The 15,496-nt window shown below is 36.0% G+C and overlaps 1 protein-coding gene across 5 annotated transcripts in view; it reads left to right on the top strand.

The window, feature by feature from the left end:
• The window catches only part of CFAP47 (cilia and flagella associated protein 47), a 274,676-nt gene that overhangs the window by 233,899 nt on the left and 25,281 nt on the right, over nt 1-15,496 (top strand). For all 5 annotated transcript variants that reach the window (XR_014956844.1, XR_014956846.1, XM_085585616.1 and 2 more), the window contains 2 exons: nt 5,966-6,137; nt 7,645-7,806. Coding sequence is in view for 3 of the 5 variants with exons in the window: in XM_085585616.1 (XP_085441742.1) it covers nt 5,966-6,137; nt 7,645-7,806 (334 nt within the window). In the remaining 2 variants the exon portion in view is untranslated. Of the gene's footprint in view, nt 1-5,965; nt 6,138-7,644; nt 7,807-15,496 lie in introns of those variants that run through there.

The raw sequence follows: 15,496 nt of genomic DNA, 5'->3' as shown, positions 1-15,496 counted from the left end.
TGGGTAAGGAAAAGGAAGCAGATGAATGTGACCCTAGTGATCAGGGGCTGTGCTCTGCTCTCTGTGGCTCAGTTTTGTATATGAAAAAAGCCAGAAGATAAAAAGTGCATGCTTTTGTAATAGGCCATAGTATAGTGTAAAACTGTCAAGAACTATTGAAAAAATGGTGATGTGGATTTTCAATTTAACTTTAGTTGTGTGCCTGTTCAAATAGAATGGTCAGGTTAAAAGTCAACTTGAGTTGTTACTGATTTCTGTGGGCAACATTGAAAGGGAGACAAATTACTCTGGATGCCATGGAAAAAATAATGTCTGTGTGAATTAAGACTAAATCATGAGATATGTTCCTAAAGAAGCTGCTTTGATGTTTCTATGCCAATTTACAAATGTGATCTTTATCTGCCAAAGTTTCTGCTAAATGAAGACATGGCTAAATGAAAAAGGGAACTTGTTAAAAAAGGATTATAATGGTTATGAAGAAATACATTTTAATTGTTTCTTTCATAGCATGAATTTATAGGATAGCGTGCAAATCTGAGTAGAATGCTAGATCAAAGGCAAATAATGTGAGATCCTTTGGGCTGAAGAGAATCCTTTTGATTTTTCTGATGTTTTTGTTTCTACTCTATTATGCAAGCAATATGAGAATAAAGAAAGTGTTGAAAGGGGTGTATGAAGGCAGAGTAAAAAGAGAATTAGTAAAAAAGGGATTCAGGGAGAGAGAATTTATGGAAACAAGCTGCAAGGACCAATACTGGATGCACACCATGTGTTTCATATACATAAAATGGATTCACAAGCTTCTCTTTCATTCACTAACCTGTGCAGTGTTTTGAAAAAATACATTCTCAAAAAAAAAAAAAAGAAGTGGGAGCAATGCTTTTTTCTTTTTGCTGCTTCTTTACAGTAGAAATTTGGTTTAGATGTAGATACCTTTTTCAAAGAAGTGTTTTGAAAGAGAAAAAAATAGGAAACAGAAAAATTGAATGTAAGAGAAAATTTAAAAAAGAAGCATTCCAATTAGTTGCTAAGGAAATAGGCAGTGGGATGCAGGGTAAAAGATGTGGATAAGCATGGAATTTTGTAGAGCCTTGAAGATACAGATGAAAGTTTTTAGCTGGATATGGAAAGAGAAAAACTTGCAGAAAAGAGATACAAAGATATATATGCAGAACTATATTGAGAATTTCCTTGAATTCCTATGAGGATCAATGATTTCATTATCAAGAGAAGGAGATCAGCTTTTATATTCATTAATTTCTATGAGTTTAATTTAGTGTCTGGGATTTAGTAAAGTTATGTTATCTTTGCTTATATTTCTATGCTCCATATAGAGCTATTTTGTACCTGTATGAAGAAACCTGGTGAAGGCGTATTTAACTACAGCCAGGTCTTTGAGGAGGGGGGGGTTTGTGCAATTTACTTATTCTGCTGCTATTGTCCCATGTTTGTGACATTTTACAGTGAGAAACAGATACATAATTTTCAGTTGAGATCTCATGTCTTACTACCCACATGATGTCTACTTAGGTGTTAGGATGCTCATGACCACTAAACTTCTTTTTACTTTTTTCCTTTATTACTCTTGCAATTCACTCTTTGCTGTTTATATTACTGTTTTCAAGTACATATTCAAATAATTATTTAATGTCCTGTACAGTAATGTGTTCTGTCTCCTCTACTTTTGCTGGAGAGGCAGAACTACATATATAATGTTCATTCCTCACTGCCTGCTGAGTTCCAGCAGTATCTGTGTGAAAACTCTTGGAAGGCAATGGAGAAGCATCAGATGATGCTTCAGAAAAGGACAAGCATCAGATAAGACCTGAAAGGGACTATGTAGGAAGATATTTCAACATATTTTGAAGGTGAAGATTAGATGCCAGATACTTGGTAGGAATGAGTAGTTAGAATTTGGTTTTTTAGTTTCTGTGTTAGCAGTTTGGGGACTATGAGTTCAAAAGGGGAAGAAATCTTTGTTGGGTGTCAGGGCCACAGTGGACACAGTCTTGGAAAATGATCAGAACCAGCAGAAGAAAAATCAGTGTGAGTGCAGTGTGTTACATTCAGCACCAAGTGAAAATAATTAATCTGGTTTTATGCAAAGCATAAAGCTGCAAATTTATGAATGCCTGGGCTTTAATTGCATGTTTATATTTGGTGATGGTGCTTCCATCCTTTCTGAAATGACTACAAATAAGAGCAGCTAATTGAATTCACTTGCATCTCTGTTTTACTGCATCCATCCAAGGAAAAGCCTCTGCAATGAGAACAAGCACTTTTGCAGTCTGAGCATGTTTCCATCACAGTTTTAATTTCCATCTGTCTCGCTGGAAATGGGAGACAGTGTGAAAGCAAAGGGGGTCCCTTGGGGAGGTGCTGCCCTTTGCCAGGTTTATGTCGCCAAGTGTGCCGCGGGTTGAGCGCTGTTTGGGGAGAGCTCAGAGCCAAATCTCCCCCGGGTGCCCACAGGGCACTGCAGCCTCCCAGGCCAGTGGCCATGGGAATTTTATCATCAGGAAATGCAGTGTATAAGGAGCTGGTCCTCAGTGAAATCAAACACTCACTTTTCAGATGCAGGAGGGAGGCACAAACGCTTCTCTCCTGACACCGTGAAACTCTGAGGTCAGAAATATCTAATGGGCCTTTCACTGCCTTCTGTAGGCAATTGGCCCATCTACAAATGTCTTTGTTATTAATTCTTTTGAACCTTGAATTCAGGTTCTTTTCCACTAAAATATGATTAAAATTTCTAAGATTCATATTTTAGTGAATCTGTTGGAATAGTTCTTCAAATTTTAGATGCATTAATTTTAGATGCATGCATCTCTTAATTACTTTTACAACAAATCTTGCAGTCACAAAAATTCACATTTCCCCAGTTTGTATGCCCAGAGTGTAAAATCCTTGGAGTTTTCATTCTGTAAGTCTTATGAGTCATAAAATATTTTTTTTAAAGTGATCTATGTCCTTTCATCTTCTTAAAGAATATTTAAACAAACCCCAACACTTTTATTCCAGTGTCCTTACTAGCATTTGCAAATAAATGACAACCAAGTCAGAGTACTGTATTGTTGAAAAGCCTGGTTAGTTTTAAACATAGATGCCTTCAGTAGCTCTGTATACACAAGTCTTGCTTAAATGTACACTAACTTTTTAGATATCTTTATTTGAACAAATGTAAACAAATACTTGAAGACTGAGATTAATTGCCTTTCAAAAGAAGAAATGTTTAATGATTCCAAAAAATTGTTTTGGAATAATTACCTCAGAATATATTTTCTCTTCTTAAATAAGGAAAAATATTATTCAAAAAATAGGAAGAAGCAATAACTTTTGCAATCAGAATTTCTATTCTGTAGATTCAACTAGCTGTATGTAAATAGCATGCTTATATATTCTCAGTGTTTAGATTGATAAATATCTCTATGTTGAGTCAGATGTGGCTAAAGCTGTCCCTGCTGCTCTCTATTTTCAGAACATGAGTGGATTAATTGGGGTATACTTTTATATTTGCGTGTGTATTTTACATCTTCCATTAGATAAAACAAGAATTTTACCTGTATTGAAAACGGTGGTTCAGAAATCTGAAGTAAAATGAAGAGAAAATTGAATGAAATCATAAAAAGAGCCTGGCCTAAAGGGTCAAGGCCTATTTGAGCAGTATGTTATATTGTATTTGACTTTGTTTTAAAGAAAGTGTTAGTGCTATCTCCATGTTTTATATCTTGTGCCATTTTAATTTAAACTAGGAATTCTAAGAGTCAAGAGAACTTTTAATATTTGAAGAATTGGACAATTTCCTAGATGTTTCATATTTTTTTTTTCTTCTAGGTTCTGCCAGTTTGTTTAGAGAGTGTTACAGGATTGCTAGAATCAAAAATTAGCATTCCACAGAGAATTCCCACAGGATGATAATATAGGAGTCTTCAGGGCAGCTGTGATGAAAAATATAACTGTTTTACATTTTTTAGCAGTGCTAAACTAGATCAGTAGTCTAGATCAAAATGAGCTGAAGGGACCATTATAGCAAACTTCCAAATATTGGCATTCATAAATTCATCATTTTTTCCTTAAGTGTTGTAAGTATAAAATATTTTAACTAATTACTTAATGTAAGCATAGAACAGGTTGCAAAACAGCCTGGAACAGAAAAGAAATATTTAATTGCTTCATTGCTTCTGACTGAAAACTTTTATATATATATATTTGTATGTATGTATGTATATGTTAAACCAAAGCCAAATGTCTTTGGATAGTAACAGCAACATGCAGTTCCCAACATTGTCTCCATAGCACCTGAACTATAAAATAAGCTTTTCCTGAGCAGCATTGTGTGATGTAACTGCTGAAAGAAGCATCTGCTCAACAGCTGCAATTTTTTTTTTTTTTCTGTGAAATGCTCCAGACTGTGTCATCCTTTCTTTTCCATTGATTGTCAGCACCTGAATCTTCGTTTCATAGCCTTTGTCAAGGGTGACTTCTAAAAGCCTTGGGCTGTGTTGGAATCTGAATGCATGACATAAACACTACAGTTTTTAAATGGAAAAACAGCAAGGATGAAACAATGTAGGATGGTTCTAAGTTTTATAGACTGTAGGGTCCTAAATTTTATAGACTGTAGGAGAAAATATTCATAATGTGCATAATAAATTACATTTATTGCAATGAAGTCTCTGCATATATGGATCGGATCAGTAAATGGAAAGCCTGTATTTTGGTACTCAGTGTGTATCTAACCTACTAGGATTGATAATCCCTGGTCATAACACTTTGCTTACACCTGTGTGACTCTAATCTGATATATATTGTACAGAGGTCTGTGAACAGTCTACTTTAAAGAGTTACAAAGTATTCAGTATAAACTGCTGCATTTCTTAGAGTTAATCTTTGCGTTATAAAAATGAAACAACATGCCTCCTGTTGGCTGCTGAAGTGGGAAGAGGAAATTGTGCAATTCAGAGAAGGTCAAAGGACTAGAAGTGTGGGAAGGCATCTCCATACTCACTTAAATTTGGGTGGTTTTACAGACTGGCATTACCAAAGTAAGCTTTTCACCAACATTGTCACTTGGACTTTTTATATAAACAAACCTGTCACCCATATTTTAGAATTCTGAGTCCGAAGGCCTTGGGAATTAACTCTGCAGCTGCCTGGCACTATGAAGCCATGGGTGCAGGGATGCACACACAACAGTTCTGCACATTTGTACTCAGCTGTGAAAATTCAGAATGTGCCCTGAGATAGTGGTCATAGTAAAATGAAACCTCCTGTATGGGTTAATGGTTGTGTTGAAACACTTCTCATCCATAAAATGTGTAAAACTTTTAAATGGATTAGCAGCTTGAGATTCTTTTCCTCATAGAAATGTTCCTTCCTGTGCACAAATTACTATAGTATACTGAATATCTCAGTCTCCTTTATTACAGCTGGAGGAAACATTTGATTCAAAAAGCTCAGCTGTTTATTTTTATGTCATTACTACTTGGCCTTTTCATAGCTGCTTCAGGGAATGAGAGAAGAGGCTGTTGGTGACATCTTCACTATTTCTCTGTATTCTGTGTCTTGGGCTTGCAGCCATCAATGGCATTGATGTCCTTAATGATGTTTGTTTGTTTGTTTTTTTTTCAGTTGTCCCAATGGTATTACTCAAAAAGAGTATTATGAAATTTTCATTTGGCTGATGAACTAGAAGTATTTCACCAGTCAGAGCAATATTGCTATTCCCATTCACATATCCCAAAGAAGTTTCCCAGCTTCTATTTTTCTGTGAACTATAGAGCCTGTCATATGAAATGGCAAGATTTTTTATGCAGTCAGAAGGAAATCACTTAAGTTTTAGATAATTGCTAGTTTTACTTATTTGTCATTTTTATTAACAAATGGAAGAATTGTAACACTGAGCTGACAAACTGTGTGAAATTGCAGTGCACATAGGCTAATATTTTTCTTCTGTATCATTTAGATTCCTCTGCAACACTGGAGTTTCTGTATAAATTGCAATATCAATCAGATGAAATTAAATCTCAGCTTGAATCTTTGCTTGGTATGGAGCTGGTTGAAAAAGAATGGGATCAAGAATCCAGAATTGTAACACTGATCTTTAACGTAGTGTTTGCACCTAGCAAACCAATGAGGTAAGGTACTATTCCTTACTACCAAAAGAACACATAATGAAATCCTGTCTGGTCACTCTTATATAATCATTTCCCTGCATTCTTTTCCTCATTTTGTTTCACCTCTGAGATCTATTGGTTTAGATTTGCTCCCTTGCTGCTTCTCAGTATGATATCTTTGATGTTAAAACTGACAGTGTTTCTTTTTACTGCCTGTGAGATGGTTCTGTTGAGTTACTTCCATAGTCTGTGTGTGCATCATTTTACTTCTAAACATTGGAGTATTGAAAGACTTCCAATGAAAATAATTTGTTCCCATAATTCATAAAAAAAACAATCAAACAAGATGGTCTATCAGTCGTGGAAAACTTTTCCTAGACAAGCATGTGTACATATTCTTTGACTGGGTGGGATAGTTGAATTTGAAATTAGTTTCTATTGCCCCAGTAACAATGATCCACAGGAAATTATTCTTCTTTTTTATTGTGATGTGACAAATGATGCATGTGCTTTGATTAACATAAGAACATCCCCCTTCTTTAAAAAGAAACTGCTGAAGGGAGATCCTTTTGGAGAGAGGGAAGTTGGCCCTTCCTTTGGGTACCGTCAGATGTGGGTCAGGGGGAGGCTGAAAAGAAGCTTTTGTGACCTGCAGACACAAAGTAAATCCAGAGTCCTGACATTACCAGGAGTGTTAGGGAACAGTCACTGCTGAGTATCATGGATTGCATGAAAAGAATTATCTTTAGGAAGCAGGAGGTTACTGTTTATTTACAGTAGTCCAGAAGATTAATGAAATAAACAAAGAACAAACCTTTAGTAAGAACGATCCACCCAGCTGATTCAGTGTCATTGTGCCAGAGGGAGGGGAATTTACAAAGCCTTTTCATTTCTACTCTCTCATTTTTATTTTTATTTTTTTTTAATTTGGTTTTTTTTTTATCTTTGTGTACTTGAGACTTAGGCTTCCTGCAGAGGGCTCAATGACTGCAATTAATTAGTTGTGTTATCTTCAGAATCTACAGCACCAACTCTCTTAAACAGTCTGAAGGCATCAGAGTCTGGCCTTTTCCTTAAGTACATAGACCTTGGTCACATGTCTTTGATCCTAATATGAACTGCTAATATGTTCTGGATGAAATTCTCCTCTAACATCACAGTAAATATAGAATAATGAGTAAAATAAATGAAGTTTTTTTTGTTGTTGTTGTTTTTGTTTTTAATTCCAAAGAGAGCAAGCAGAAGAATCAAATCTCATGGCTGTGTCCAGAATGTTACTTTCATATTATGTTCTTTCTTATAATTTTTGTAAATATCTAATGCTATTTAATCTAAGTTCCAGTCAAGTTTACTTGATATATACTATGCCATGCAAAATTAGGGATGTATTCTGCTTTGAAGTAATTTGTATTTTTGTTTTACTGCAGTTTACTTTTACACATTCAAAGAGTTTTTTTTTTTTACATTAATCACTTCATGTTTTATAATGTTTTTCTATGTATTGACTATTTTTATCTGAAATTTTAAGGAATGAGGCAACTGTTGTAATTCAGTGTACTTCAGGAGGCCTTTGGAAGTTTCCATTGGTGTTCATTGCCACAGAGCCAGAAGTGGATGATGTGATAAACATTGAAGCAGTTGGCCTGAACAAGGAATCCATAGTTGGCTTTAAGCTCACAAGCCAGACAAGGTAAAAACACTTATGCTCAAGAATTTATGCCATTTTCTGAGGGTAAACCTCCTACTCAAACACATTGGTTAGAATAAATTTGGGCAACAGACCCATAACTGAAATGCAGCTATTTCATCATTATTTTCAAGAGCTGCATTTATTAAGTTATAAATGCAATTTTCAAGCTTTGTTGTAGAAAACAGAAGCATTCTACATTTAGGCTTTGACTTAAGAGAAAATCTGTGCAATAGATCTAGATGTTTATGTTATGATTCTTTTTTTGCCCTAAAAGGCTTTGGAGGATGTTAAAATATGTAATTCAATGTTGAAGGAATGATAACAATATTGTGATATTAAAGACTCACTAGTAAAGCTTTAAAAGCTAATGCTTTTATTAAGAGATTTTTTTCAAGGTAACTTTATGCTTAAACCAAGTTAAAAACATTGCCTCACATTGTGCTTTAAAAAATTTAATATGTACCATTGTTTTTAAAGTACTCCTATTGTATTATGTAAGCATGCTATGAATTCACCTCTACTTCCACTTGCTAAAATAATGGTGTAATTCTTCAGTATTTTGTTACTTTACTTATTTAAGAGTCCTGCAGAAACCCCTGTTAATATATAATTTTTACATATTTCAATTATTTTCCCAGAGTTTTACAGTGTTATAGTAAACTTACAGTGTCATTTGTATACAGCAGGAAGTCAAGGAATAAATTGTGTGGTAATGATAGATAAGTTTTAAATATTAAACAGGTAATCTGAATAAATCATAATGTTTACAATCCATGTAGCTCATGGAAGTTTTAAAGTTTCTTTTATTTTCTTTTAATTAATGACTTTTACTATATATCTAGAAAGTGTGCCAGATATGCAGATTGATTGCAGATCTCATTGTGGATACATCCTTCGGTTTTCTTCCTCATCAGGAAGTATATTTGGTTACAACTGATTTTTTTTAAGCTTATTTCCAAAAGCTGTGTCTCTAAGATGGACAGTTCCAGGTTTTAGATGTCTGTCAGTGATGTTAATTATTGAGGACTCTGACAAAGGCTGCTATCACAGTGTTCAAGTTAACAGCTTCAACAGAATGGCTGTTCCAGAACAAAAGTGAAGCAATTGCTCTGGCAATACTGTAATCTCCTGGTAGGTGTTTGATAGCAGTGAAGATACCTGATGTTCTCCAGAAAGGTGTTATAAAACCTGAGTCATTATAGTTATATAAAGGAAGAGCTGTGATGGAAAATAGATTCTCTTTTTCCCTTAAACAAATTCCAACTTTATTTTATATAGCAGCTGCTCCCTCCATACACTTTAAATGCAAAATGTCATGTTCGCGTTACATTAATAAAAAAGCTCTGTGCTCTAAACAGTCCCAGGAGCTCCACTCATGAGGGTGCCTTGGGAAGAGCATTGCCAGAGGTCAGGGAGGAGGCCCTGCTCCTCAGCCCTGTGAGGATCACCTGGAGTGCTGTGCCCAGCTCTGGGCTCCTCAGGACAGGACAGACTCGGAGCTGGAGCGGGTCCAGTGGAGGGTGACAAAGATGATGGAGGGACTGGAGCATCCCAGTGAGGAAAGGCTGAGGGAGCTGGGCCTGTCCAGCCTCGAGAAGAGAGGGCAGAGAGGGGCCTCATCCCTGTCTGCCAGTGTCTGCAGGGAGGGTCAGGGGATGGACCAGCCTCTGCTCCGTGGTGCCCAGCAATGGGACAGGAGGAACAGAGAGAAACTGATGTCCACAAAGTCCCACCTGAACATTAGGAATAATTTATTTCCTGTTTAATGACCAAATACTTGACCAGATTGTCCAGAGAGGCTGTGGAGTCTCTCTCAGTGGAGATATCCAAGAACTGTCGGGACACAATCCTGGTCCATGTGCTCTGGGATGACCCCACCTGAGCAGGGAGACTGGACCTGATGACCCTCTGTGATCCCTTCCAACCTGACCCATTCTGTGATTCTGTGAATTCTCTATAAGTTATATATTGTTTTATCTTACCTGTGATTTGCTTAGGAGATTTTGGTGGTGGAGGTTTTGTATAGAAATAGAGCACTCAGCCAACCAACACATAGTATATTGGACCTTCAGATTAAAAGCAATTACATAAGAAAAGCATTATATAACAGGTATAATTTAATACCTGTTTAACTCAAATTATTTTGATTAAGAACAAAACAATGAAATATTAAAACATGGTTTTAAATTTTCGAATAGGATACAAAGTGCCATCCTATAGATCCTCCCTGAAAAAAAAAAAAATCAGTCCTTTGGAATTTTCTTGGTTATCAATTAGCAGCACAATCCATACAGAAATCAGTTCTGTTACTTTAAGAGAGATGGGTTTTTTTTACTCCTTGCATTTACAGATACTTGATGCCTTCTTTTCTTATGCTGGACAGTAGCTCATGGCACTGCTGCTTGGGGAGTAACTGTGAGGGAAACAGGTATATTTCTGAGTAACCTGCTAGGGAGGGATTCTGCACATGTGTCTTTTTCTCCTGCTACTGCCAGGAGAGAGGGGTTGCACAGCATCACTGAGAACACCTGTGCATCTTTTTGAGCTAGCATGGTGCATAGTGATGCAACGAATAGTATATGAGAACCACAGGCCCTAAAAAAGGCTCAGGTTCCTTTAAGAACAGGTTAGGATTCTTCCATATATATAAATATATATACACACACACACCCCACATTGAATGAGGGTCTTCAGGGCTCCACAATAAATCTATGAGATCAGTGGGTTTAACTTTCTTTTTCTTTAGAGCTAGTGCAACTCAAATATGGCCTTCTTCCTTAAATTCCACATTTCTCCCCTCCCTTCCCCCCGCCCCAACCCCCCCCAAAATCCTCAGTGTGTACAGGATATCTCAGAATGAATTCATGATTTTGGAAGGATGATCAATTACAAATGGGAGGTCATTGCTACACTTCACAATGACCTGCAGTAATGAAAGATCCAGCAGTTAATGAAAATGTGTAATGCACCCTTTCAATATATTTAAAGTTCACACAATGAGAAATAGTCCAATATCTGCTCCAGAAAATAGTAAGAGATGCTGATAATGCAGCTAAACAGTTTTATTCCATGCAGAAAACAGATGTATTTTTTATAACTATGTGCACCTATGTCAGTTGGAATAGAGTAGACTGGTATTTTACTCAGCTTTAACAATTCCAAAGGGACATGTTGAAGGGTTTCTTGTATTGGCATTAAGCTTGATTAGAGTCAAAACAGCAGATTTCACTTCCTAAATAAGAAAAATCTACCACTTCTTAACATTCATGGATGACCTTTTCCAGGTTTTATCATAAATGCAGGATTAATTCAACACCAGCTGAAATCATTGGCAGCATTTCCACTGGAGTAATTTGTTTTAGTATAAACCTCTAATGTTTGAGATAATATTAGTGCTTGTTTTAATACCAAATACATTATTGAATGCCAATGTTTTACAGAATGACAGCAGTGTTAACCAAAAAGGATAGAATATTATCCTTGGAAATAAAACTTAGAGAAATTTATTTGATATCTATCTTAAATTATTGGTCTGTTATTTTATGTTGAAATCTGTAACTGAAACATAAAATAAAAACTCTCAAAGTGATACTTTGCTTAAGGAAACTAGCCATTTCTATATTTAGCACACTTAAGATAACAATGAATTTTTAATTAAATTTGGGATCAGGACATTTACATTAATACTGAAGTGGTTTTGGAGCTTATTTAATGCTCTATCTTCCTTTACAGAGTTATTTTGATGGTTGGATTTATTTCTTCACATTAAAATACTGATATCCAGCTACAGCAGAATGTTACTTTATAGGGCAAATACTTCAGTAGCCAACATGAGATGTGTGGGATGGATAGAATAGATAGAATAGATAGGATAGATAGAGGATAGATAGATAGAGACATTGATATTTGTGAACACAATATTCACTTGGAATTCTTTTGTAAACACACTACATTTGAAGGTTTAGTCAAGCTGGGGGATAATTCTCTCCTATTTGTTCTGTCTGCTTTTTTTTTTTTTGTTTCCTTTCACCAGTTTAGTTCTGTCTTCCCACATACCTGTTGGTGATTGTTACAATCATGGATGGCTTCTCATATCCAGTAGATTTTTTTCCATCTTTCCATCCTTCCCTGTCACTCCAGGATGGATATATGTTACATTAAGGCAACTTAGATAAACTCAAACTGCCCCTCCAAAAAAAGTGGCACCTATTGTCATAACTGCAAAAAAAAAAAGCAAGCAGCCTCATGTTGCTGTGATCTCCACAGATGGGCATCTGCAAAATCCAAGGCTCCACCTGATTATGGAAACAGAGCTAGAATAAAGAGGAAGAAAATCCTCAAAATGGTGGACTGGTTAGGCTTTAAAACAACTGCATATGCAGGTTTAGTTTTCTTAACCTACTTTTCATTGGAGATTTTCCTCATTTCTTCCTTGCACATTTCATAGTGCATAGAATAAATGTTCAATTAAAAACATTCCTTGGTCACACAAAATTAATTTTAATTCTGAGGAATTAGTGGACAGCCCATTTTATTTCTCTACCTTCCCTTATTTTGAAGGGAAAACCACAACAAAAAAATGTTTACAATTACAGCTGTTGTAACATTTTCATATCCCTTATTTCTTGAAGCAGTTATGTGCTTTACAAATTAAGGCATTTTGTTACTCTTCTTTTATTAGCAAAAAATATTCAAGTGTTTGACCAAAAGGACTATGTGCTGGTATTTTTATGCATGGCTTTTCAAAATGCTGAGTTTTTTAAAGGAGTACATTTCTACAGGAATAATTTACTGCTTCAGTATTTTTGAGAAGAGAAACATTAAACCTAATTTGAGCCATAATTTAATAAAATTTAATAAATATTTTTAGTTTTGTTGAGTATTCTATAAGATTTGGAGTGTGATTGCTACAGGAATATAAATTTTAAGTTCTTCTTTAGTTGAAGATGTATTGTTGCTGCTATTATTTTTTTGAGTTTAATAATTTGAAAATTGTGTAGCTTGAGAACACTGATAAGCATAGATTTCTGTATAAGGACAAGGTTAAAGGAGTAATTATGAAAATGTCCATGAAAGACCAGCTCAGTTTCCTCTTTTCTAGGTTGCCATGATTTGAGTGTCCAATTATTATTTAAATTCAAGTTTTTGTTTACTCTTATTCATCATTTGAGTAAGGACAGAGTTCATGTTGTCTGATGGCAGTATCAAACCATTATGAGAGGAGTTAAGGAAAGACAGATGGGAAAACACATTTATTTTCTTTGTTTTAGAAGGCCTCTGCCCTTACATTTTCTAATTAATTTATGCTTGGTTTTTATATGTTTTCAAAACTCTACACATCATTAAGCTTTATAAAGTATGTTTGTATCTGCCACCTTTTTTGAAAAAGTTCAGACTGCCTCACAACCAAACTTCATGGCTGAGAAATGACAAGCCAAACTGACTCCAGAGGTGCTTCACCTGAAGAAGTTATCAAAAAGGAGGAATTAAATTTTAATTTAAAAAAAACCATAATTATTAATTATACACTAAATATACAGACACAGAAAATTATAATGTCTGAAATTCAGGTGATATTCTGGGAATTTCATCTTCAGATTTCTCTTTATTATAAAAGAAGAGAAAATGAAAGCAATTTACTTGTGCTTGTGGTGTACCCAGCATGCCAGTTCATCTCCCTAATGTGAACAGCAGTGAAAGCACTGCTTGTTTTGTCACTGGGGGCATCTTTAGATTTATTTTTAAAACAATGCAAGATTTATCACTGAAAGGTTTCTGTTTTTCTGATTATGTATAATTTTTTAATTGCTCGTTTTGTACCATCTTCATCACAATCCCTGCTGCCCTATCATATTATGGCTATACATTTAATTTGTCAGGATTTAATTTTCCTTACTTGGACATAGTTTCTCCTCTGAGAAACATTTGGCATCCAGTAGACACTCTGACTCTTTTGTTTAAAACTGATATGCTTTGGGAACAGGGATGTTTTAGCTTTGATTTTGTGTGTTTATGCAAGTTCATATGCCTTTATGCATTTTACTCAAAAATTGTAGCTGCCTCTAGTATCTTGTCATAATGCTGTCAAGAAGTGTGCAGATTTTATTTAAAGTTTTTTACTTTTTTCTTTCCATTTTTAAAATCTGACAAGTAAATATCTTGTGGTATTATATATTGGTAAATATTATAGGTGAGCTTTTTGACAGTTTCACTTTAAACTGTCTGGTCCCCTTGTCTGGACAAAACCTGTGGCTTTTTCTCCTCTGTGCTGTCTGACTGTTTGGTGTCTCTGAAAAATTCCAAAGCAAGCTACTGTTGCATAACTCCCTACTAAGAGGCAATTTCTGCAGGAATGAAATCAGTATTTTCCTGTGTCTGCTGTGTTAGCAGCCTGTCCCCTGCCTCATCTCCCCTAGCACTTCATCATCACATCTGTGGTCCAAGTCATGCTCTTGGATGTTTTACAAAGACACCAAGCAATTGCTAGGAGTTCTTGTCCCTAACTGTTCATTAGAGAACAGCATGGGAGACACAGAAGGTGCTGCTTTAAAATGTTCCTGGTGCTGGAAATGAAGACCCGTGTCCAGGTCTGTTCTCAGCAGGAGGGCTTGAATATTTATCTCAGGTATTTTTGATGAGTGCTGTGCTCTGCTGCTCAGTCTACATCACTCACTTCTTTTTGATCCCATACCTGCTGTCTGTGTGTAGTAGGTGTGCTCTGGGTATTCACAGCTGAGCACTCTTTTGGGAAACAAAGATGTGAAAATTCAAGGCTTATCTTGCACAGGGAGGGGAGCTCAGGCCCAGCAGGATTAGTGCTGATGGCCCAGGGCTATAAACTCAGCAGCACAGCTTTAGGCACCACAAAAAGAGGTTGTTAGCGTAAGTTTGATGTCAAGACTGAAAGACTGGAAATGTAGTTTCATACATTCAGTACTTCTGCCCACCAAGATGTCACCTAAAGGAAGAACCAGGCTAAATCTTCTAGTGCACCCAAGTCCAAGAGCACTGCTAAGTATCAGTTCATTTTTTGGAGGCAACAGAAGCTTTTTGGTTTCTGTTTTATGCACTCTCACTGTTTGTTTCTATAAACTGGCAGCATGACCTTTTTTTCACGAGAGCATTTTGAATATAGAACAACCTTTCATGAGAACATATTCCAAGAGGGGGCTATTTTTAAACAAAAGGACATAGGCCCAGCGTGCCACCCACAGGATAGCGCTCACCCAGGAAGCGTGAAACATTTCCGCAGAGACGTGACTTGCCATAAAATATTAAATTTCATTTCTTTGTGGGTATTTTCTTTGAAAAGTGTTATTTCTGGTGTGACAGCCCATGAATAAACAGATTTGAACAGATTTTCTTTGAGATGCTGTTAGTTTTTCATTCTTCAGGTTTTATCAATACAGGAAAATGTATTCCCTCTAAGCGTCCAGGGTACTTGCCCTGCTGTGAAGTGCCAGGGTGTTGTGAATTAAGTTTTGACCATCCCATTGTATTTTTACTTCCAATTTCCTGTGTTCTCCTTCTGTTCAGAGAGTGATAGAGTTGTCCTCAGCAAAACATATAAAGATTAAAAGGAGAATGCCTCACCAGAAAATAGAAAAATGTACATTCTTTTCATGCTGAGAATGTTTGTGGCAAGGAGTCCCTGAGGAACTGTGATGGACAGGCTTTAGTTTGTTTTAGG

This window comes from Lonchura striata, chromosome 1, assembly GCF_050655825.1.
Source record: "Lonchura striata isolate lonStrDom1 chromosome 1, ASM5065582v1, whole genome shotgun sequence".
NCBI lineage: Eukaryota > Metazoa > Chordata > Aves > Passeriformes > Estrildidae > Lonchura > Lonchura striata.
This window is presented reverse-complemented; position numbering and strand designations above follow the sequence as displayed.